Source organism: Heteronotia binoei, chromosome 13 (genome assembly GCF_032191835.1).
Source record: "Heteronotia binoei isolate CCM8104 ecotype False Entrance Well chromosome 13, APGP_CSIRO_Hbin_v1, whole genome shotgun sequence".
NCBI classification, from domain to species: domain Eukaryota; kingdom Metazoa; phylum Chordata; class Lepidosauria; order Squamata; family Gekkonidae; genus Heteronotia; species Heteronotia binoei.
In genome coordinates, this window is record NC_083235.1 from 70,328,794 (window position 1) to 70,353,267 (window position 24,474).

Here is a 24,474-nt window from a genome sequence, read left to right on the forward strand (position 1 = left end):
GCCGGGTTCAGCTTCAGCCCACTCAGCCTAAGCCACCTAGCCACTGCCTGTAACGCCCGGTCCAGATTTTCTGGGGCGCAGGCGGGCCGGCCGTCCATAAGCAGATAGAGCTGGGTGTCATCAGCATATTGATGGCAACCCAGCCCATACCCTCGGGCCATCTGGGCAAGGGGGCGCATATAGATGTTAAATAACATCGGGGAAAGCACCGCCCCTTGAGGCACCCCACAATCAAGCGTGTGTCTCCGGGACAGTTCCTCCCCAATCGCCACCCTTTGTCCCCGACCGTCAAGGAAAGAGGAAAGCCATTGCAAGGCCAACCCCTGAATCCCTGCGTCGGCAAGGCGGCACGCCAGAAGCCGATGGTCGACCATATCGAACGCTGCCGATAGGTCCAGCAACATCAGCACCGCCGAGCCGCCTTGATCCAGATGTCGCCGAAGGTCATCTACCAGGGCGACCAGCACCGTCTCCGTCCCGTGGCCCGAGCGGAAACCAGACTGGTAGGGGTCAAGGACAGAAGCATCCTCCAGGAAGCTCTGTAGCTGCAACGCCGCTGCCCTCTCTATAAGTTTGCCCAAAAAGGGCAAATTCGATACCGGCCGATAGTGTGCCAATTCGGTCGGATCTAACGTTGTTTTCTTCAAGAGGGGACGGACCACCGCCTCTTTAAGCGCTGATGGAAAATGTCCCTCCAATAGGGATCTATTTATGATATCCCGTATAGGATATCTTAGTTCCCTCTGGCAGGTCTTAATAAGCCAGGAGGGGCATGGGTCCAATTTACAAGTTGTTGGGCGTGCAGATAGGAGGATCCTGTCAACTTCTTCCAGGCTGAGCGCGCCAAAGCCGTCCAGAACACAATCCGAAGACAGGCACGGAGCCTCAGGTTCACTAGCTGTATCTAATGTGGCAGGGAAGTCGGAACGGATCCAAACTCTTAGACCTAGAAAGTAGAAACCGTTGTAATAATCTTCACCTAGTGGTGGTGGGGGGGGGGGTCAGAGACAGCCCCATAGCCAGGATATGGGAAATTTGGGGGGGGGAGGGAATCAATTTTTTCAGGGGGTACTCAGTGGCCTCACCCCCATAGCCTTCCATCCCACAATCACACTGCCAGCAACCCCCACAACCTTTCCGTTCCCTCCCCTTTCCTGCCGGTCTTGCCACTGCCTCCTCCCTCCCTCTCCCCTGCCACTCAAATCACGTGCCAGCTGATCGCTGGGGCCTTTAAATGGTGCAGGATGCACCCCTCCGGCATGTGACTGGGCAGCCTGTCCCTGACCTCTCCCCAGCACAGAGGTGCTAAAAATTCCGAGGGCAACCCTGTGAGTAAGAACAAACAAAGGGGGGTGCTGGGGGTGGTTAATGACACGGGGATTATCCTATGATCTGGGGGGGGGGGCGGACTGCAATATAATAATAGACCCTGTCCTAGACAAAAGTAATGGAAGTTTTCTTGATAAGATAAGATAAGATAAATTTATTTTTATATCCCGACCTCCCCCGCCGGTGGTGGGCTCAGGGCGGCTCACAGACACGGAACACCGTGATATAAATAAAATACAATGTAAAACAAACAATTTTAAAATACAATTCAGTTACATAGTTAATTAAATGGATAAAATGGTGCCATAAAGTGCTATAGATCATAATCATACACAAGATGGCTGGATGGCTACAGATCCGTTTAGCCAAGTTCTGTCCCAAAAGCAAGCTAAAACAGAGAGGTTTTGCAAGCCCTGTGGAACTGGTTCAGGTCCCGCAGGGCTCGCACCATCTCTGGAAGTTGATTCCACCATTGAGGGGCCATTGCTGAAAAGGCTTGCTCCCTGGTTGTCTTCAGTCTAGCCTCTCTTGGCCCAGGGATTTTTAAGAGGTTTTGGGAGCTAGATCTCAGTGCTCTCTGGGGAACATATGGGGGGAGGCGGTCCCTAAGGTAGACAGGTCCTACAAACCGATCCAGATCTGCTCTGCAAGGCCATATGCAGGATAACAGTCCTACAGAGGTGGCAAACAGGGCCAGATCTGACATAAATGTCACTTCGTCAAAAGGGGAGCATGTGTGCCACAACATGTAATGCCAGATACCAGAGACACAAATTTTATCCAGGATACGGGCAAACCCAATTAATAATATTTTTAACTCAAAATACAAATATCTCTCTCTCGCTCTCTCTCTCTCGGCTTGGCTTCGCGAACGAAGATTTAAGAAGGGTGCAATAGTCCACGTTTGCTGCAGGCTCGCTGGTGGCTGACAAGACCAATGTGGGACAGGCAGGTCCGGCCACAGCGGCTGCAGGGAAAAGTCTGATTTAGGGTTGGTCCTGTAGCAGTACGATTCTTATACAATATGAATATGAATTCTTATACAATATGAATATACAATATGAATAAATACAAATATGCTTAGAATACTAACACTCTGTCAGTATTTCCTTTATTTAATAGTCCTTGATAACTGATATCTCTTGCTCTGAATTATTGCATCAAATTCTGGAGTCAATGTTTGTGCTTTAGCAATCTCGAGTATGCTGTTTAAGTGTGTATCTGTAAACTGAGAACATACCTTTGATTTATTGACATTTATTACAGACAAGAGCTCTTCACAGATGTACGTTGTCTCCAGCACAGACAAAATTTTAGAAGCAAAAGCCTTTAATTGGGGGTAATTCAGACCCACTTCCCCGCTACACTAGATTAGCAACATTTTTCTCTGAAACCCTGGAAGCATTTGTGTGTGTGTGTGACAGGGTTTCTTCCCCACTTAAGCGAGGTCCACCCAAAAATGCACACATGTAATATAAACTCTCCAAGGAACTGAAGCAACAACCCTCAACACTTGCCCAGTATACCACAAAAATCATGAACCCACCACAGATTACCAGCCACCTGTCAATGACCAGAATTCCTAAATCAGTGCTTTTCTCTCACCACCTCTGTGTGATTCATTCACACCAATCCACGCTTCTCCAAAGCTCAAGTCTGCTCCCACTAATGACTCCTTTTCTTGCTCTTCAGTTCCACTTAGAAACTTGACCTTCCACAAAGACACACATGCACCCCATAGTGATGAGGTTTGAACATGGGGACTAACAAGTGGGAGACCCGGGTTTCACTCTGCCGTGAAAGTTGCTGAGTGACTGTCAGACACTGGAAAGCTTCGCTGTTATGATATGATAGTATGCTTAAAATACAATGTGTAGCCTGACCTAACTAACTCCATCTTTGAACATTTGCTACTAACCCTGAAGCAGAGACCTTGCATACCAAAGTAGAAACAGAGATGTTACTAACCCCTGCTGTGAATTCCTCTCCTTGGTACTAACAAAAGCAACGACCCTTTGAAGACAAAATGCCTCAAGGAAAAACAGCAGGGCTCTTCCGTGAGAAAGGGAACCGCAAAGAGATAAGGGGAAGCGAGGTGTTACATGTATCCCTATACTGGGAGAATGTAGATTTGTTTAGAAAGCCTTTGATGTATGTTGGTTAAAGCATTCATCTTCCCGCCAACGGGCATCAGTTCCAATGTATCCTTGTTCAGAACTTTTGGATTATCAAATAAAGCCTTAACATTGTAACCAATGGAAGTCCGCTTGCTTTGAACCTCCACTCTGAAAATTGACCCCATCTCTGAAAATTATTGCACTATGCTGAAATTCAGATATGAAATAAACAAATTGCTCTCATCACAAGATGAGAGCAATTAATGAGCAATTTAAGAAATTAATGAGCAATTTAAGAAATTTTATTCTGATACCATGTCCCCTCTATAGAAGCTACTTCAAAGCTTTTGGGTAAATAACAACTACAAGCTTTGAGTAAGCAACAAGAATCTTTGGCGGCCCCTTTTACACACTCAGAGAGTGAATCTCCAGTCAGGAATGTGGAAAAATGGTAAGGCACTAGGGCTCTAGAGAATAAAGGTGTTTTTGGAGACAACAGATAAATACCCTGTGGAATGGTATAAAGCCTTCGGTAACAAACTGATACCACTTCTGTTTCAGACTGCAGAGGATGCTCAAAACTCTGGCATCTTGCCACAGCAACTGTATGACGCGTCTGCCACAGTCATCTCCAAACCACAAAAAGACCCACTTGTTTGCTCCAGCTATAGGTCAATATCCTTGATGGGAGGGATGGTGGCATAGTGGTAGAGCATCTGCTTGGGAAGCAAAAGGTCCCAGGTTCAATCCCCGGCATCTCCAAAAAAGGGTCCAGGCAAATAGGTGTGAAAAACCTCAGCTTGAGACCCTGGAGAGCCGCTGCCAGTCTGAGAAGACAATACTGACGTTGATGGACCAAGGGTCTGATTCAGTATAAGGCAGCTTCATATGTTCATGTTCATATGAAAAATCCTTACTCCAACTCAAATTGCCTCAGATTTGTAGTGCATGCATTGCTCCACTCAGATCAAGTAGGATCTGCGCCAAGAAGACAGGGTGCTCACCTCATCAGACATACAATTAATGTAACTGCTGCCATGAAAAACAGGGGTGATCCCTTGTTGGCCTTATCACTAGATGCGGAGAAGGCCGTTGATAGATTGTCTAGGGAATTCCTGTACTCTGCATTGCAATCTTACACCATACCCCAAGAATTGATTAACTGAGTGAAGATTCTCTGCAAAGATTTTTGCTGTAGAGTACTCGGCCATTTGCTTGTGATGCCGAATTTATTAAATATCTTGGTATTTATATTCCAAGAGATATTTGCTCCCTTGTTCAAATTGATATGGATTGGATTCTGGAACAGGTTTCCCAAGGCCTCAACTGATGGACCTCCTGGGGTAAAATGAACATTATCCCATGCATCTTTTATACCCTGACAGGACTCCCAACACATATCCCCCTGAATGTTTTTTTTGTAAAAATTGATTTTCAGAAATTCATTTGAAGCCCCTCAGATATGTCTAGAACTGAATATAGAAAGCTTCAGCTACCTATAGAACAGGGTCACCCTAATCTGCACAAGTACCATCTCGCTTTTCTGCTTTCTAATGTACAATAGTGGACTCTAGTTCATGGACAGGAAACATCTGTCTCACCTGGAAATGTCCCAGCTTTATCCTCTATGTAAGTGGGCTGCTTTGAGCTTCACTCATTTAAACTATCCAAAAGTTCATTCACCTGTAACTGAGCTGCTTGGAGTATAACTAGCACTCCATTGACTTTTGACCCTTAGAGAGCCAGTTTGGTGTAGTGGTTGAGTGTGCAGACTCTTATCTGGGAGAACCAGTGGGTTTGATTCCCCACTCCTCCACTTGCACCTGCTGTAATGGCCTTGGGTCAGCCATAGCTCTCTGAGTTGTTGTCCTTGAAAGGGCAGCTGCTGTAAGAGCTCTCTCAGCCCCACCTACCTCACAGGGTGTCTGTTGTGGGCAGGGAAGGTAAAGGAGATTGCGACTGCTCTTTAAACATTTTAAAATACTTGGCTGTATAACCGTCTGGCCCGGGAGCTTTATCATTTTTCATCACGTTGATTGCTGCCTCAATTTCTATTTTTTCAATTGGGTCATTCAAAATTTTTCTCATATTCTCAGTTAATGGCTCAATTTTTATTTTCTGTAGATATTCATCTATCTTTTTTCTCTTTACTTCAGCACCTTTAAACAGCTTGGCATAATACTTAAAAAATTCTCTTTTTATTCCCTCTTGAGTAACTACGTCTCTTTCATCTATCACAATTCTATTAATTATTTTATTTTCCCTCTTTTTTTTCAGCTGCCACGCCAAGTATTTCCCCGTCTTATTTGCTCCTTCAAACGATTTTTGCTGGAGCCTTTTCAAATTCCATTCTACTTCTTTGTTTAATAAATGTCTTAGTTGAGTTTGCAATATTGAAATTTCCCTTAGAATTTTCTTTTTCCCTGGTCTTTTCCTCAGCTCTCCTTCTTTTTTCTTCATTTCATTTTGAATATCCAGTAGTTGTTTTTCTTTTTCCCTTTTATCTTTATTGTTCAAAGTAATCAGCAACCCTCTCATTACTGCTTTATAAGCATCCCAGACCGTCTGAAAATCGATATCTTCTTTATCATTCACTTGGAAAAATTCTTTAGTTTCTTTTCCTAGGAAAGTCACTGTTTCTTTGTTCTGTAGCAAGTCTTCATTCAATCTCCATCTTCTCAATCTTTTGGACAGTTTTGTAATCCACATTATTGGGTTATGGTCAGTGCCAATTTTAGGCAAAATCTCTATCTTTCTTGTTATGAGGCCTAAATCTCTGGTTCCCCATAGCATGTCAATTCTAGAAAATGTCTTATGTCTTGCAGAAAAAAAAGTATAGTCCCGCACTTCAGGGTTAAACTTTCTCCATATGTCCTCCAAATTTTCCTGTTTTACTAATTCAAAAAAAGACTTTGGCAATTTTCCTTCTTTTCCACTATTTTTTTTCCCTCCGGATCTATCCAATGAGTTCTCAACTGTTCCATTAAAATCTCCCATTAAGAGTATTTGGTCGTAGGTCAACTCATCTAGTTGTTGTGTAATGTCTTTAAAAAAAACATCTTTTGCACCATTAGGTGCATATAGTCCCAATAACAGCGTTTTTTTCCCATTTGATGTTATTTCCACTGCTACAAATCTTCCATCCTTATCTTTAAATACCAATTTTGGCTCCAGGTCTTGTTTAATATAAAAAACTACTCCCCTTTTTTTCTGGTCAGCTAACGAAAAAAATTCCCTTCCCAATTGTTTGTTCCATAAAAATTTATAATCCTTTTGTTTAATGTGGACTTCTTGCAAACAAATTATATTACAATTTTGCTTTTTAATCCAATGAAAAGTTGCCCTTCTTTTTTGTGGTGAATTTAGTCCATTAACATTCCAAGACAATAGTTTGTAATCCATCATGGTGCAAATTCTTTATTTTCTTCAAAAAATCTCCTCAGTTCTCGGGCATTTGTGATCGTGACTCTCTTCCCCTGAAGTTCAAAGCTCACACCCTCGGGGATTATCCATCTATACCTTGTGCCATTGTCTTTCAATTTTTCTGTCAACTTTTTATATGTTCTCCTGTCATTTATCACTTCTTTCGGTAGCTCCTTCATAATTCTCACTCTGCTACCTCTTACTATCAATGATTGTTCAAAGTTTCTCTTCATAATCCTTCCCACCATTTCCTTTGTCATGAATCTTACAACCACATCTCTTGGTAAGTTATTTTTTTTGGCATATAACGAGTTGACTCTATACATGTGATCATACATGCTTTTAGTCTTATCAGGGTCTTCTTCTAAGAATTCTGCGATTATATTTGTTATATATCCTTTCAAATCATCATTCTCTTCCTCAGGTACTCCTCTCAAACGTAGCTGATTTTCCATTAATTTGCAGTCGTGAATCGTCACTTTTTCTTGTACTTTCAGCAAGGTGGTATCATGTATTTTAACTTTCTCCTCCACCTCCTGTACTTTCTTGTCTATTTTCCCAATTTGGTTTTTGAGGTCATCCACTTCTTTTTTAATCACTGTAGTAAGTTCTTCCTTCAACTCTTCCATCATTTTCTTAACTCCTTTCATAATCCTGGCTTCCATAGCCTCCATTTGGTCTTGCATTTTTTCTAATGAAAGGGCTCTTGTTCGGGGCTGCCTGGGCTCTGACATTTAAGCAAAGAGCAAGGGGGATGCAATTAAAATACCAAAAATTTCCGTCGCACAATTTGCAAGTTTGACTACCAAGTTCAGAAGGTCTAAATTTTCTCTCTCAATTAAACTTTGTTCTGTTTTCTTCTGAGCTTCCCAGGCCCAGATATAAATTTTTGAAGAATTTTTCCCCTTTAAAAAAATGACGAAATTTTTGACCTCACCAATTTAAAATCTGACAGTCAGGTTCAATAGAGCAGGGCTTGCCCTTTCCAGCAAGCCCAATTTCGCTGGTTTCTGAGCCCCCAAAGCAAAGATATTTAACAAAAAAGTCTTTAAAAAATCCAAAATGGCGGCCGCGATTTTTTCTCCTTTTAAAGATTTTTTTTCCCCTTTTAAAATCACCCCAGGAGCCCACCAATAATGTAGTCAATAGTTCTTATCTTCTTACCCTTTTCCCTGTCGTTTCTGTCACTTTTTAAAGTCCCAAATCTTTTTAAAACGATGTTTTAAATTGGACCTCCCAGCAATGGCTGCCGATGTTTCTCTATGATGTAGAGTAGGCTTTTTTCTTTACTGCTTCCTGTCTCTGTCACCTTCAACCTTATAGATTGCTTGACGCACTTCCTGTCTTGCTCAGTAGAGTTAGAGGACTGTTCCAGTATATTCCTGCGCAGTATGGTTGTTTACATTCCACAAATCGTAAGTAGACACAACAATGATTTCTCTTCAATTTTTAGCAGTTTTTAACACTGTCTTTTATGTCAAAATAGTCCAAACTTCACCCTTCCCTTCTTCTACTTGCAAGTTTTATATTTTCCCCTTATTTCCACCTTTAAAACGTCTCTTTAGTCTGTAAATAGCTCCGGAGTGAAAGAAGAGTTTCTGTACCTTTTTTCCTCTGTTTATCCAAGTTCCACTGGTCATCCATGGCCAGTTAGCAATACATACTACTAAAACATTGTCTATTTCTGGAACCAGAAGCTTTTGCAGCCTTGGAAATCCACTCCCCCCACCACACACACACACACACACTGTTTTGCCTGCTCCCTTCCCTAGAAACCCTTTTAAGCACCTTATCCTTATATATAATTTTCTAAGACATCAAACCAAATTTTATTTGGATTATATCCGTTCCTAGTAGAACCTAGAACTGAGTACTCCAGTTCAACTAACCCTATGACAAACTGCACTAGAAGCCAATAAATCTGCCTCTGTGGACTTATAACTAAGGCATATCCATTAAAAAAAACCCCTTTCTTGCAAGTGTACTGGCACTCTACTAAATTTTATCACACTGGTATCACTGAGAATGATTCCTGTTGGTGCTGCCAGAAGCCTAGAGCCCCCAAAATCACATATTTCTTGCAAGAGTTTATATTCAGGATTAATGTCACATTAGCTAACTTAGATTTCACAGCCAATAATCTAATCCGACGATACATACAAACTCTATGAGCACTCTCAAAACACCATGTATCTTGGATCCAAAGAGCAGCTTTAGCTGTTAAGTGAATCATTTTACAACACTAGAAATCTCAGGCATCCCCCTCTTTAGATGTTTGGGTCAATGATATGCTAGATGAGGGGTGTCAAACTCATTTGTTATGAGGGCTGGATTTGACATAATGGCACTTTGTGGGGCTGGGCCAGGCATGCCATAAAATATAATGTGGAGATAGACACTTTATAAAGGATACAGATAAACACAATTAAAGATATTATTTAATACTTAAAATATAAACATGCTTAAAACATAAGAACATAAGAGAAGCCATGTTAGATCAGGCCAATGGCCCATCCAGTCCAACACTCTGTGTCACACAGTGACAATTTTTTTTTGTGGCTAATAGCCACTGATGGACCTCTGCTCCATATTTTTATCTAAACCCCTCTTGAAGGTGGCCATGCTTGAGGCTGCCGCCACCTCCTGTGGCAGTGAATTCCACATGTTAATCACCCTTTGGGTGAAGAAGTACTTCCTTTTATCCGTTTTAACCTGTCTGCTCAGCAATTTCATCGAATGCCCACGAGTTCTTGTATTGTGAGAAAGGGAGAAAAGGACTTCTTTCTCTACTTTCTCCATCCCATGCATTATCTTGTAAACCTCTATCATGTCACCCCGCAGTCGACGTTTCTCCAAGCTAAAGAGTCCCAAGCGTTTGTGATATTTTGTTTAAAATGGAAAGGTGGGGGCATGGTGGGATTTGGCAATGCAATTTTTAAAATAAAACATGAAGGAACACAAGAATACAAGAACTAAAAATAAAATGCTCTGAATCTAGGAAACATGAAAAGGCTGGAGATTGAAAGCCCTCCCCCCCAACCACCCCAAGATCTACTCAGACTGACAATAGCTCTCCAGTGTAACATGGCTGTGGGTTCCCAGGTTAGAGTACGCACTAGTGCAGGGGTGGCCAATGGTAGCTCTCCAGATGTTTTTTGCCTACAACTCCCATCAGCACCAGCCAGCATGGCCAATGGCTGGGGCTGATGGGAGTTGTAGGCAAAAAACATCTGGAGAGCTACCGTTGGCCACCCCTGCACTAGGGCACTCGTTCTCAGGTCCATTCAGCATAGACAAGCTGGCTCAAAGCATCAACCCTTTACTTGCAAGCAGTTTCAACTGGCCATAGATGCTGCAAAAAGTGAAACTGCCTTATGTCCACTCCACTGAAATACACAGCGGCACAAAGTTGCAAGGAAAACAAGGAATGGATTTTCCATTAAGGTCTCTGGAACAGAAAATCTATTCCGTGTTTTCCTTGCAGTTTCGCAAGCCCAGAAGCCAGCAAAGACAAGGCAGAAGGAGCTGAGAATGTTGACAGCAGCCTTGGAGCTTCAAAGAGTAAGGACAGAAAGGGAAGCAGGGAGAAGAGCATTGCTGTGGACCTAACTAAAGCTCTAGGCAGGCCAGGTGTGACAGCCCTGTGCTAGATCTTTGTACAAAAGAGAGAACAGCATATAACAGGAGAGAAGCTCCCAGAACCTTCACCTCCACTTGGCTTTAATTCCTGTACCTCTCTGAGCAATTATGTCTCCTCACCTTTATTCCTTGTTTAATTGAATCCATAATGTTGCACCTTGCTTTCCTAATCTACACTCCTTCTCTATCATTCCTCCCCTTTCTACTCTGCTAACAGGACACATTAGGACAGAGGTGGGCTACATGGGATTTGCTTGCTATCTTAACTTTTTAAATATGAAAACAATAAGAATCTTTTTTTAAAATATAATGTTTACAGCCAATGATATGACCATAAGTGCTATAGATTGTGAAGGTCTGAAAGACCTTTAAGGCTGTGAAATTGCTGCCCAAGTACTTTGAATGGTTCTGTCATTATGGGTTTGGGCATTTCTTAATCGCTTTTTAACAACTGTTGCTGTTAGGATCGTTGCTCTGTGCAATGAAATTTCTCAGACAAGGAAAGATGGGGGCGTGTCTGAAGACAATCTGGGACAATCAGAGACAAAAACAGACAGAAGGAAGTGAGCTGGCTGATGCACCTTGGAGTGCAGAATCCGTTGCTCATTGGGGCAGCAAATCGGCTACCTTGTGAGAATGCCTTTTCACCTCCCTCTGCGTTCCAATTCTCTATTTGTAAAATAAGCAAATATTAGAAAGGTTGCACAGTGCATCTTGTTTGCTATGCTCTCTTATCCAAAGGAAAAGAATCCTGGTGCTGCTGGCCAGAGAAATGGCCAGAGAAATGGGGAACATGCAAGCATACACTTCATTTTTAAGAAAGGCAGCCGAGCTCAAAATGTGTACACACTGGAGGTTTTAAAGCACTTTTGTGTTTCTTTCACCTTTGGATTTTCATTCAAGTATACTTAGGGACAAAAACCAGGTGCTGAATATATATTTGGAATATACTCAGTGTAGTCTGCATTGCACATTTACTCAGTTCTAGATTATTTGGTATTTGCCAGAAAGCAGGCAATACAATCTATTAGTTGGGGATTGTAGTCTACAACGGCTCATCCTGAGATTTTGTGAAGTCTTAAAGGTGCCCCTAGACGCCAACTTTAGCCACCACCATGATTTGTAAAATTTTAAATCTGTGGCAGAAACCGGCGCAGGGATCATGACACCTGTCAAGAAAAGAAACTTTCCTTGTTTCCCTGTTTCTTGGCCTTTCGCTGACTTGCAGTTTCCAGAGAGAGATAAGGGATGGCATGGACTCAGGCACAGGTCCAAGTGAGATGATGGGGCCTGAGACTAAGAGGGAGAGTTTCAAGGTCAGAGACCAAGACGGAGTTTTACACTCACATTCCGTCTCATTAGTGCAAGTAACCTGGACATAGGTAGGCTGCTTGAGTAGATATCACCTGCAGAGGTCTTAGCAATGCACTTGACTGGCCAAACAGGATCAGGTCAGCTGTGGGCAGTGGCATGAAGCAGGACCATTCATTTCAATTTGGCATTTCTAACTGTCCTTTTGACTGCAGGTTGAGCACTGTGCAACCGGAACACCTGCTTCTTGCATTCTGGACTTTGGAGTTCGATGTGGACTTTGTACCTTCAGTATGATCAGGTAACATCTGGGTCAGAGGACAAAAGCCTGAATAAGGACCCTAGGTCAACTATTCCATTTTATTATTTCATTCCCTGTTTTGCACGGCTTCTATATTTATACACTTTTGAACCTTTTTCTTTTAATACATCTTATTAGTAAGTTTGAGTTTAACCCAGCACCTTGGCCTATTTTGGCTACAGCTTCCGTGTAACGGATTTTGGAACTCAGGGTGCAAGTGCCCTACTTTGCAGGGCTGACTTCTTGATTAATACCCAGTTAAGCTGGAGACTTGGTCCCTCAAGTGAGGGTTAGCTTAAGGGGCCTGGTGGTGGCTCGTTCCCTGGGGCGGTGAGGATTCACTCCCCAGTCTTGTGTGTTTTGCTCTTGACTCTCACCCCGAAGCAGCCCTCTTGTGGGACAAGGAAGTTTCGACAAGGACTGTCCTAAATATTCAGCTATTAGTTGTAGTTCTTTCTATAAGCAAAAGAGATAGGAGATGGTGAGAGGTCTCTATAAGAGGTAAAAGATGGTAGGAGAAGAAGCCATCCTCTTGCCATTTGCTTCCTTCAGGGGCAGCTCTGCCCTCTTCCTGCTTTCCTCACCTGTGAGTACCCAAGGTACAGTGGGAATCAGCAAGTACTCCAGACATAGTGGGAATCAGGGTGAGAAAGGGCATGAACCTACTAGTCCCCTCCTTCCTATTAGAAAGAAATCTGCCCCCACTCAAGTAGGACCTGCCTACTTGAGGGACCGTCTCTCCCCATATGAGCCCCAGAGAGCGCTGAGGTCAGCCGGGAAGAACCGGCTGAATGTCCCCGGGCCAAGGGAGGCCAGATTGAAGACCACCCGGGATCAGGCCTTCTCCATTGCAGCTCCACTGCTATGGAATCAACTCCCGGAGGAGGTGCGGGCCCTGCGATGCTTAGATCAATTCCGCAGGGCCTGTAAGACCTACCTCTTCAAAATAGCCTTCACCTAATACCGAGCGAAGAAAGTGCCGCTGGATATGTTTTTTTTAGCCACTGAACTTATTACAGATTTAAGTTATAGCACCAAAATTAATTTTAATACAATTTGTAAACTGATTTATGATGATTTTATATTTATAACTGTAATTACTATGTATGATTTTATTGTATTATATTTGTATGTTGTGAGCCGCCCTGAGCCTGCCCTTGCGGGGAGGGCGGGATACAAATAAAAAGTATTATTATTATCTGCCCTTCCCTTCCTGTCACTGGTTTGAATCACTACCAGTGGGCTGCTTAAGAGCATCTGTTAAGAGACTTTATACCCCTTTGACTACTAACTCTCCTGACTCTCCATTGACTACTAACTCTCTAGCCTGCTCAGGTGAGTTGGTTTATGTGTGGATAAACAGGCAGGTGATTAGGTAAGAACTTTGATCACAGTCTGATCTTTAAAAGTGAAAAGATCCTTCTCCAATTAATACTCATCTCTTTTAATTAGAAGGACAGATTAACAGGAAAACAGTATCAGAACAACAGCACAAGTGTCACAAAAAAACTGAGAGAATCATATGAACATATGAAGCTGCCTTCTACTGAATCAGACCCTGGGTCCATCAAAGTCAGTATTGTCTACTCAGACTGGCAGCGGCTCTCCAGGGTCTCAAGCTGAAGTTTTTCACACCTTTTTGCCTGGACCCTTTTTTGGAGATGCCAGGGATTGAACTTGGGACCTTCTGCTAAAATCAAAACATATGAGGCTAGCTAAATTCTCCAAGTCACTGGTTCTACCTTGACATTCCTTTCAGAGGAATGGGCAAATGAAAGTTAAAACTTTGAAACAGTGGCAGGTTGATACAGAGTCTCCCTCCCCCCCCCCCTCCATTACTTGGTTCTTGGCTTGTGCACAATTTACAGAGCAGGTTAAACTTTTAACTTTTTGTCTCCCAGTTAAGAGGAGTTCTGTTTTGACCTATCCTGAAATGGGGGCTGAGTGCTTGTGCTTTCTGCCATTCGTCCAATCATAACAAGAGGAACATTCTTGGTCTTTATGGCCCTACCTAGTTCAAGATATAAAAACGATCTTTCCTGCCTCATTTTGGCAAGTGGACAAATGGTTATCAACTGTTCTACCCATGTGTCTCCATAATGGGGAAGATCTCCTCTTTGCCAGTAACAATAAGCTTTTATTGCTTGGTTCCCAAATGGGTATGTTTTCTCTGAAGCCTCATGGAGTGTCTCTCCCCGTATGAGCCCCAGAGAGCACTGAGGTCAGCAGGAAAAAACAGACTGACTACCCCGGGGCCAAAAGAAATTAAACTCCAGAATACCCGCACACGGGCCTTTTCTTCTGCGGCCCCACACCTTTGGAACCAGCTCCCAGAGGAGGTACGGGCCCTGCGGAACCTTGATCAGTTCCGCAGGGCCTGCAAGACCACCCTCTTCAAATTGGCATTTATGAACAGCTGAACTGCAAGTGCATAATGAAGAATATTCGCCATCAATACCAACTGATAGGTATAGCGTCAATGATAACATTATGGTTGTTTTAACTTAAGGTAATTGGATTAATAATCGTTTTTAATTAATGTCTTAATTGGTTTTAAGGCAAATTAATGCCTACTAATGTGATGTTTTATTAATTGTACGTATTTTATTGATGTTAGCCACCCTGAGCCCGCTTCGGCGGGGGAGGGCGGGATATAAATAAAATTTTACTTACTTAATCAAGGCATCCTGCATTTCTCTATCATGCAAGCTCAACCATTATTGTTCATAAATGAGGAAGGCGATATCTTGTTGCCTCTTACAAGTCTACTCACCTGCTCTGGCCAACATGGAAGCGAGGAGTTTGCAGACTATTGAGCCTCTCTTCCTCATTTTGCTTTGTTTGCTGTAAGGGAAGTAGGGAATAACCCCGATGATATTTTTGGCACAAGACGTCTTCAGTGCATAGGCCATGATCAAGAGTTCCATCACAGCTGTGTTTACATCCCTGAAACAGGTGAAATCAGCATCATAAATCCATAGCCACAGCTCCGTAATACTTCCAAAATTAAAACAAAGAGACCCAGACCAAATACCACGGTCAGAAATGTTTTTACAGGAATCCTTTGCTTAAAGTTCTGGCCAGCAAGCCATTCTCAGCCTAATCTAGTGGTTTTCAAACTGCATCGACAAGAATCCTGAGATTCCAGAGAAACTTGTCAGGGGTTCCGTAACAAGAAGATCAGCAGCAGTAGAAAATCTCCCCAGAGAAACAGTGTTCTGCGTGCCATTCCCAATCTTCTGAAATATGCAACCAAAGCAGAGTGTTAGGAACACTCTAGACTGACTTTCAGTTGGTGCAGGCCCAACAAACCCAGCCAGGACTCTCCTTGAACTGAGAATGTATCCCAGAATAAGCTCGTCTTCTACAGTGTTCAGATATTGTAAGGGAGACACAAGAATTCACTGGGAGTCAACACAGTATGGAAAGAGGAGGGACGGGGGCTCAGTGGTAGAACATCTGCTTGGGAAGCAGAAGGTCCCAGGTTCAATCCCCGGCATCTCCAAAAAAGGGTCCAGGCAAATAGGTGTGAAAAACCTCCGCTTGAGACCCTGGAGAGCCACTGCTGGTCAGGGGAGGGACGGTGGCTCAGTGGTAGAGCGTCTGCTTGGGAAGCAGAAGGTCCCAGATTCAATCTCGGCATCTCCAACTAAAAAGGGTCCAGGCAGTAGGTGATGGAGATGGAGGGACGGTGGCTCAGTGGTAAAGCATCTGCTTGGTAAGCAGAAGGTCCCAGGTTCAATCCCCGGCATCTCCAACTAAAAAGGGTCCAGGCAAATAGGTGTGAAAAACCTCAGCTTGAGACCCTGGAGAGCCGCTGCCAGTCTGAGTAGACAATACTGACTTTGATGGACCCAGGGTCTGATTCAGTAGAAGGCAGCTTCATATGCAGGAGGGACGGTGCCTCAGTGGTAGAGCATCTGCTTGGTAAGCAGAAGGTCCCAGGTTCAATCCCCAGCATCTCCAAAAAAGGGTCCAGGCAAATAGGTGTGAAAAACCTCAGCTTGAGACCCTGGAGAGCCGCTGCCAGTCTGAGAAGACAATACTGACTTTGATGGACCTAAGGTCTGATTCAGTAGAAGGCAGCTTCGTATGTTCCTATGTTCATATATGAAAGGGGTCCCAGAGTAGGATAACATGTTTGAAAATCACTCGCCTAACCTAACCACAGATGTCAAGAGAAAGACTGCAGTGCAGTTCCCTTTTTTTGCAATACCCTCAATCGTATTAGAGGAGGGGAATTCTAATATGGATAGGACTGCCATATTCCCCTCACAAAAAAACTCATACACCTAGAGCGCATGCATTCATAATGCATTTGGAAACAATTTAGCCGCATGTGGGCCTTCAGCCAGCCTATTATACTGATGGTATTGGTGTCTAGGCTTAAATATGTCTGATCATTTGTCTAAGCTTGCTGGCTACATTCTAGGGAGCTTGCTGCCTAGAAACTCCAGTTCCTTGAATACAGCAAGTAAATAAGCTGTGGCTCTTTTTCCATCTGCACTTGCCATTGCACCAGACTGCGGCCCTCTGATTTCCCCTGGATGACATGAGCCTTCCAGTTCTCAAAGGTATCTCATTAAATTAGTCTCTCTTTTTTAGCCCACTGCTCTCATTTTTTCATTGTAACTTTTCTTTGGAAAAGTAACCTGCATTTAACTTGCCTCATTTGGTTTGTTCCTATCGACCTCCACCACTGTGCACTTGATGTGGTGTTTCATACACAATAAAGCTTTGTTCTCAAGTGAAGGAAACAGCCAAGCATTACATAAAGCCAACCCCCTCCACCCAAGCAAATTAAGACAGAAAGATAACCATGTGTCATTTTCCCTTTCCCCAGAATGACTGAGGCTAAGGAAGGACAATGATGCTTTCCGGTATTGCACACTACACAGATGCAATTAATAGGGCAGCAATTTCTGTTTTAGAAGAAGAAGATGATATTGGATTTATATCCCGCCCTCCACTCCGAAGAGTCTCAAAGCGTCCCACAATCTCCTTTCCCTTCCTCCCCCACAACAGACACCCTGTGAGGTAGATGAAGATATTGGATTTATATCCCACCCTCCACTCCGAAGAGTCTCAAAGCGGCTCACAATCTCCTTTCCCTTCCTCCCCCACAACAGACACCCTGTGAGGTAGATGAAGATATTGGATTTATATCCCGCCCTCCACTCCAAAGAGTCTCAGAGCGGCTCACAATCTCCTTTACCTTCCCCCCCACCACAACAGACACCCTGTGAGGTGGGTGGGGCTGGAGAGGGCTCTCCCAGCAGCTGCTCTTTCAAGGACAACCTCTGCCAGAGCTATGGCTGACCCAAGGCCATTCCAGCAGGTGCAAGTGGAGGAGTGGGGGATCAAACCTGGTTCTCCCAGATAAGAGTCCGCACACTTAACCACTACACCAAACTGGCTCTCCTAAGAATTTATGTATGAACAATTATGATCCAAAATTTCTTTAAGATGTAAATGAACCCAGCTTGAAACTTTTTATTGGTCTTGAGCCACTAAAAATCTAACTCCTTCTCTTGCATCCTAGGTATCAGTAGTATTTTACCTATTTATATATTTACTAGGAATAAGCCTGTTGTTAAGAAAAATACAATGAGCTCTAGCAAGAGGCTCTGGGTGAATGCTCCCCAACCCTTGCTGTTTTCCCATCCACCCACCCAAGTCAAGGCATTCATTCCCCCATCCACCCTTGGTGTCTTTCCACCCCCCAACTTCTCACCCTCACCTCCCGTCCTAATACCACCTACCCCCCAACCACCTCTTCAGCCTTGAGGCATTTAGCATCAGCGTGAGCTTGTGGTGTGATCCGGCGTGTTTTGCCTGGCTTGGTTGTGTTATGGTGTACCATAGAGTACTTTCTGAGGCCAGCTGACAGAGAGGACACAGAGTACTTTCTGAGGTTGGTTGACAGAGCCAGTAGGGTGTAGTGGTTAAGTGTGTGGACTCTTATCTGGGAGAACCGGGTTTGATTCCCCACTCCTCCACTTGCACCTGCTGGAATGGCCTTGGGTCAGCCATAGCTCTGGCAGAGGTTGTCCTTGAAAGGGCAGCTTCTGGGAGAGCCCTCTCAGCCCCACCCACCTCACAGGGTGTCTGTTGTGGGGGAGGAAGGGAAAGGAGATTGTGAGCCGCTCTGAGACTCTTTGGAGTGGAGGGCGGGATATAAATCCAATATCTTCATCTACCTCACAGGGTGTCTGTTGTGGAGGAGGAAGGGAAAGGAGATTGTGAGCCGCTCTGAGACTCTTCGGAGTGGAGGGTGGGATATAAATCCAATATCTTCATCTACCTCACAGGGTGTCTGTTGTGGGGGAGGAAGGGAAAGGAGATTGTGAGCCACTCTGAGACTCTTCGGAGTGGAGGGCGGGATATAAATCCAATATCATCTTCTTCTTCTTCAAAGAGAAGCAGAGATGTAGCTGCCTCTGAGGTAAGACTGCTTTGGGCAGTTTGTTCAATATTTCTGGGCCTGCAGTAGGCAGGGGCAGGAGAGTCAGCCAGTGTGAATCCAGAGATGCTGACTGAACCACAATAGGCTAGTGGTTTATGGAGTGCGTGGAATGCACTCCTAAGCCAATGGGAGAGCTCCTTGGCCACCCCACAAGAGAATTACGATCTGTGATACCCTACTTTTCTCCCCAGTGAAGATGCTTACATCATTCTCCTCTCCTCCATTTTATCTTCACAACTCTGTGAGAAAGGTTAAGCTGGGGGAAGAGTGACTGGCTCAAGGGCACCCACCAGCATGCTTCCACTGCAGATACAAACCTGCTCCTCCCAAACTCTTGCCCAGTATTCTAACAACTACACCACACCAGCTCTCAATTTGTTTTTCCTTTAGGCCAACAGAGATGTGCGGGTGGGCAGGCAGGCAGGCAAGCTACAAAGCAGTTCTGTGGGCTGCTAGCTGCTGGAGATATAGTTGCTGGAGACGTCAACGTTTCAGCTTTGTCGCAGTTCAGATCAGTTAAATATCCCAACGCACACCACACAGCATCCGTGCACCACGTTTCCTCTGCCTCTGGTAGCCTGCACAGACAAGGTTCGTTGCACAGGAAGTGTAGCTGATATACTCCACGTGGGAAATGCTGGCAAAATGGTATCAATTTTTTTGAGGGACGGTGGCTCAGTGGTAGAGCATCTGCTTGGGAAGCAGAAGGTCCCAGGTTCAATCCCCAGCATCTCCAACTAAAAAGGATCCAGGCAAATAGGTGTGAAAAACCTCAGCTGGAGACCCTGGAGAGCCGCTGCCAGTCTGAGTAGACAATACTGACTTTGATGGACCCAGGGTCTGATTCAGTAGAAGGCAGCTTCATATGCAGGAGGGACGGTGGCTCAGTGGTAGAGCATCTGCTTGGGAAGAAGAAGGTCCCAGGTTCAATCCCTGGCATCTCCAAAAAAGGGTCCAGGCAAATAGGTGCGAAAAACCTCCGCTTGAGACCCTGGAGAGCAGGGGACGGACGGTGGCTCAGTGGCAGAGCATCTGCTTGGGAAGTAGAAGGTCCCAGATTCAATCCCTGGCATCTCCAAAAAAGGGTCAAGGCAAATAGGTGCGAAAAACCTCCGCTTGAGACCCTGGAGAGCCGCAGCCAGTCTGAGAAGACAATACTGACTGATGGACCAAGGGTCTGATTCAGTATAAGGCAGCTTCATATGTTCATATGATCACAGAACCAGGAAAACAGAAGGCCCTTCTCTAGGTACTATTGTGAACCAAACAGCACTACAAAGAATCAAAAGGACATTTCTTTTAGCGTCTACAGTTGAGATTATTTTTTGAAGCAATGTAAAATGTTTCTAAACTAAGAAAAACAAGTGGTGTGGGAGAGGAGGAAGAGGACAATTAAACAACAGAGTCTCCTGGAGAGCTTTAAGAAGCTAGCAAATCTCATGGATTTCACTTACTGTCACTTTCTGTGCCACATTAAGCCATCTTCTTAGGAGCCACCACAGTTGGGGCAATACAGTAACAGGCATTATTGACTAATTAACACTACATATCCCCCTAATAATGGATGACAAATTCATAGCAGGGCTGGCAGAAGACTGTTCGCATCTGTAAACTGAAATACTCCCAAAACAGCACCCACCACCCCTCAACGGTAGATTCTACATACAAAGGTTTTTTTAAAAAAATAATACATCAAACTAAATCCAGAAATATTTACCTCGGGATTGTTTGAATAATGAAAACATCCTGGCCTCGGACAGATTCTTTTATTTCAACCCTTGTTTCTGAAGAGAGGGAAAGAGAAAGATTTGTACTTAAAAGATGCACGCTGCTTGCAAAGCTAGCCCATCAGAATATGCACCTTCAAATAACAAGTCTAGTACTGTTGGCTGAGGAGAGGAATTTTTCAAGTGTTCCCAGATGATAATTTTATAGAACCTCCTCAGTGGATGCCTGAGACAACAGGCCTTCAGACCTAAAGCGTCTGCCCGACGTATGATTTTTCTTCTTCTGTGCATTCCGCACCACCAAAGAAGTGGTCAAACATTCTAGTTGGTCAGATGGGGTGGAGAAAAGGGCAGCTTGCAAATCAGGATTGTGACATGATGGTAGCGGCAGTTGGCACACATGCCGCTTCAGACCCCCCCCCCCCAATCCAACAGAAAAACTGGAGGGGGGAGGAACTTATTCTGAACATTTTTGAGAATAAGTGCAGATTCCAGAACATTGTTTTAGTTTCCTTTTACTTCAGAATATTTTTCCCATAACTGGCGCAAACATCTACACACATCAAGCACTGAGGTCAGTAGGAAAAAACAGACTGACTACCCCTGGGCCAAGAGAAGTTAAACTACAGAACACCCGCTCACGGGCCTTCTCGGCTGCGGCCCCATATCTCTGGAACCAACTCCCAGAGGAGGTGCGGGCCCTGCGGAACCTTGATCAGTTCCGCAGGGCCTGCAAGACCACTCTTTTTAAATTAGCTTTTATGAACAGCTGAAGTACAATTTTACAACGAAGAAAATCCGCCATTAGCACTAACTAGAATAGCGTCAATGATAATGTTATAGTTTGTTTTAATTAATGTTCTACTGGTTTTTAAGGATAAGTTAATGCTTAATTTAATGTTCTTAATGTAATGGTTTTAATTAATGCACCATTGGTTACTATGTTGTTTATTAATGTTTTATTTATTAATGTACCATTGGTCACTGTGTTGTTAGCCGCCCTGAGCCTGCTTCGGCGGGGGAGGGCGGGGTACAAATAAAATTTATTATTATTATTATTATTATTATTATTATTATTAATTGCTACACGGCATCTATATTTACAACTCTTAAGCCACATACTGGATGGAGGAATCTGATGTTAAGAAAACTGGCTTATATTTAGAAATACACACCCCAAATCAAGAAACAAGTGAGCATGTGAAAAAAAAGGCAGAAACTCGTTTCAAGCCATGAAAATCTGTCTTCTATCCCACCATAGCTAGAAACCTTACAATGATATGCCAGTTCAGGATCATAAGACAAGTCACTTCTTCCTTTGGCGGCAAAATGTTGGGTTGCTGCTTTACCAAATAAATCAGCTACTAGTCAGTGGAACTGATACATTTTTGGTTTGGGCTAAGGTTATAATTTCCAATAGGCGATAGCTTCCTTGAAGTGTGCACATTTTCATAACACAATCCATGAAGCCAACTTTGGTTTGTAAGATTCAAGCCAACCAACCTAGGTAGCTCTAATTTAATTGCACCACAGCTGAAGTCTTGTAATAAGCCAACAGATTTTACGAAGAATTGGCATAAGGAGTCCATGTCATAACAGAGATGCATACCCAGACGGAATGCACTTGTCTGAAGCTCACCCAACATAAATCTAAGCAATGTCATTTCTGTCTCACTTTTCAGGTGCCACTGAGAGATTTTGATTTTCTATTTGATTTTCTAACTCCTGTCTAAATTTTTAATTTTCCATTGAAACGACTGTCTCGCTTCAGAAACAGATACTTTTCCTCAAGGAATGTTTAGCTGTTACATGCTCATGGGTGTTAGACTGGTATGGTTGATAGGTCTCCTTTTTGTGAATTTCTGGACAACACAGCAAGGTTACTTTGCATAGACCCTAACCCTGACTCACCTCCATTGGTTTCTTGATACACCACAGATTTTCCCAGTTCAGCACCTAGGCGCCTGAAGAAAAGAGAGAAAGAGAGATGCCAGGAGATTCAGATTCTCAGGCAATTGTGCTTGACTTGTATAGAATGGCTCATATCATGCAAACTCTAGCTGTGAACAGTACCAATGAATCTCAGCTAAAAGACAAGCTTTGAGGACACATGGAGGCCAGTCATGATGCTATATGGTATAAATTGCATGGTTCTATACCAGGGGTAGCCAAATTTGCTCAATGTAAGAGTCACATCGAATAAATGTCATATGTTTGAGAGCCACAAGACATGAACATCAGATGTTTGAGGGAGGGAGGGAGGGAGGGAGGAAGGGAGGGAAGACAGACAGACAGGAAGAGAAGTGGAAAGAAAGCAACTTTAACTTTAAATGCATTCTCCAAGCTGCTGGCTGGGCTTGGAGAAGTGATTTAAAGAGAGAAATGCCTTTTTCCAAGCCAGCTGATGGGGAGGTGGAGGCTTTGGCCACCATTGGCTCCCGAGCTGCAGTCTGACCACCTCTGTTCTACATGATACCTATCAAACCCTGCAGCTCCATGGGGCACAAAATTACTATAGAAGAAAAAATGCTTACAATGAAACAGAATAAGAACATAAGAGAAGCCATGTTGGATCAGGCTAACGGTCCATCCAGTCCAACACTCTGTATCACACAGTGGCCAATAATTTATATATACACACACACACACACTGTGGCTAATAGCCACTGATGGACCTCTGCTCCATATTTTTATCTAACCCCCTTTTGAAGCTGGCTATGCTTGTAGCCGCCACCACCTCCTGTGGCAGTGAATTCCACATGTTAATCACCCTTTGGGTGAAGAAGTACTTCCTTTTATCCGTTCTAACCCGACTGCTCAGCAATTTCATCGAATGCCCACAAGTTCTTGTATTGTGAGAAAGGGAGAAAAGGACTTCTTTCTCTGCCTTCTCCATCCCATGCATAATCTTGTAAACCTCTATCATGTCATCCCACAGTCGACATTTCTCCAAGCTAAAGAGTCCCAAGCGTTTTAACCTTTCTTCATAGGGAAAGTGTTCCAACCCTTTAATCATTCTAGTTGCCCTTTTCTGCACTTTTTCCAATACTGTAATATCCTTTTTGAGGTGCGGTGACCAGAACTGCACACAGTATTCCAAATGAGACCGCACCATCGATTTACCCTACAAAACACCAAGCCATTCTAGGTTTCACGAAACACCTACGTTAAAGAGATCCCATACCAAGAATGTCAAAACAATTCTAAGTCGGGCAAAGCAATCCTGAGTCACGCCTGTGATGCAGCAAGCACCCACCATGGAGCTGCAGCACCGCCCATCACCTCCCTGAGGGGATAATTCTGTGATGATGAAAGGGGGAAAAAAGATGCCCCAACAGCATTGCTGTCTGCTGCCACCACAGTGCCCGTGGCGATTCCGCCACAGCAGTCTGTTCCGGTGTTGTTGCAAGGGAAAGGCGGCATGATAAACAGAGCGAGCAGAGGCAGTGGGAACAATACGTCAAGGAGGCAAAACCAAACATCTGCCGTTGGCAGGGGGAGTAGACACCCTCCTTAAAGAGACCAGCTCCTGTCACAAGCCCCTGTCAGTGGGGAGGGGGTATCACTCATCAGCCCTGATGGCACCCCACAGTGGCACTCTGTGCACAGAGCGCATGGGGCCCCAGAGACTGACAACAGCAAAGCACATGGATGACTGGGTGGCCCCCACTCACTACCATCTGCGGCAACCAGACACTTGCTGCCGGATGCACCAAGGATATCCTCTATCAACGTGCATGACACCCCCCGATGGAGGCTAGCAGGAGGGACGGGGGGGGGTGCCAGAGGGCCACGGAGACTGAGAGGTCCTTCAAGAGCCTCTCGATGCACTCCTGTCCCTCAGCAGCACCCCTTGCAGCAGCAAGAAGCTCCTCCAGGTGCCCAGCAGCTGACGTCACAGATGCTGCCACCCCCTCCATCCACTGCTGGCTCCTGGCAAAGGCTTCCTGCCGCTTGCAACAGTTCTCCAGCCATTCCCACTCCATTGCTACCCAGTGGAGGAAAGGGAGGGTGGATGGGTTGGGCTGGGCTAGATGAGGGCCCCATGCCCAGGGTCCTGGCACGAAGTCCGGATCCCCTCCTGCCTCCAGGCCACCAACAGCCTCCCCTGCCTCCCTCTGCCTGCCAGAGCAAGGCCACTGGCATCCAAAGATGTTGAGT

At 44.4% G+C, this 24,474-nt stretch overlaps 1 protein-coding gene across 1 annotated transcript in view; it reads right to left on the reverse strand.

The window, feature by feature from the left end:
- PRPSAP1 (phosphoribosyl pyrophosphate synthetase associated protein 1) overlaps positions 1–24,474 on the reverse strand; it is a 61,658-nt gene that overhangs the window by 21,674 nt on the left and 15,510 nt on the right. Inside the window, exons 2-4 of the mRNA XM_060253550.1 lie at positions 22,225–22,277; positions 20,304–20,370; positions 14,894–15,066 (exon numbers count right to left, since the gene is read on the reverse strand). Coding sequence (XP_060109533.1) covers positions 14,894–15,066; positions 20,304–20,370; positions 22,225–22,277 — 293 coding nt within the window. The remainder of the gene's footprint in view (positions 1–14,893; positions 15,067–20,303; positions 20,371–22,224; positions 22,278–24,474) is intronic.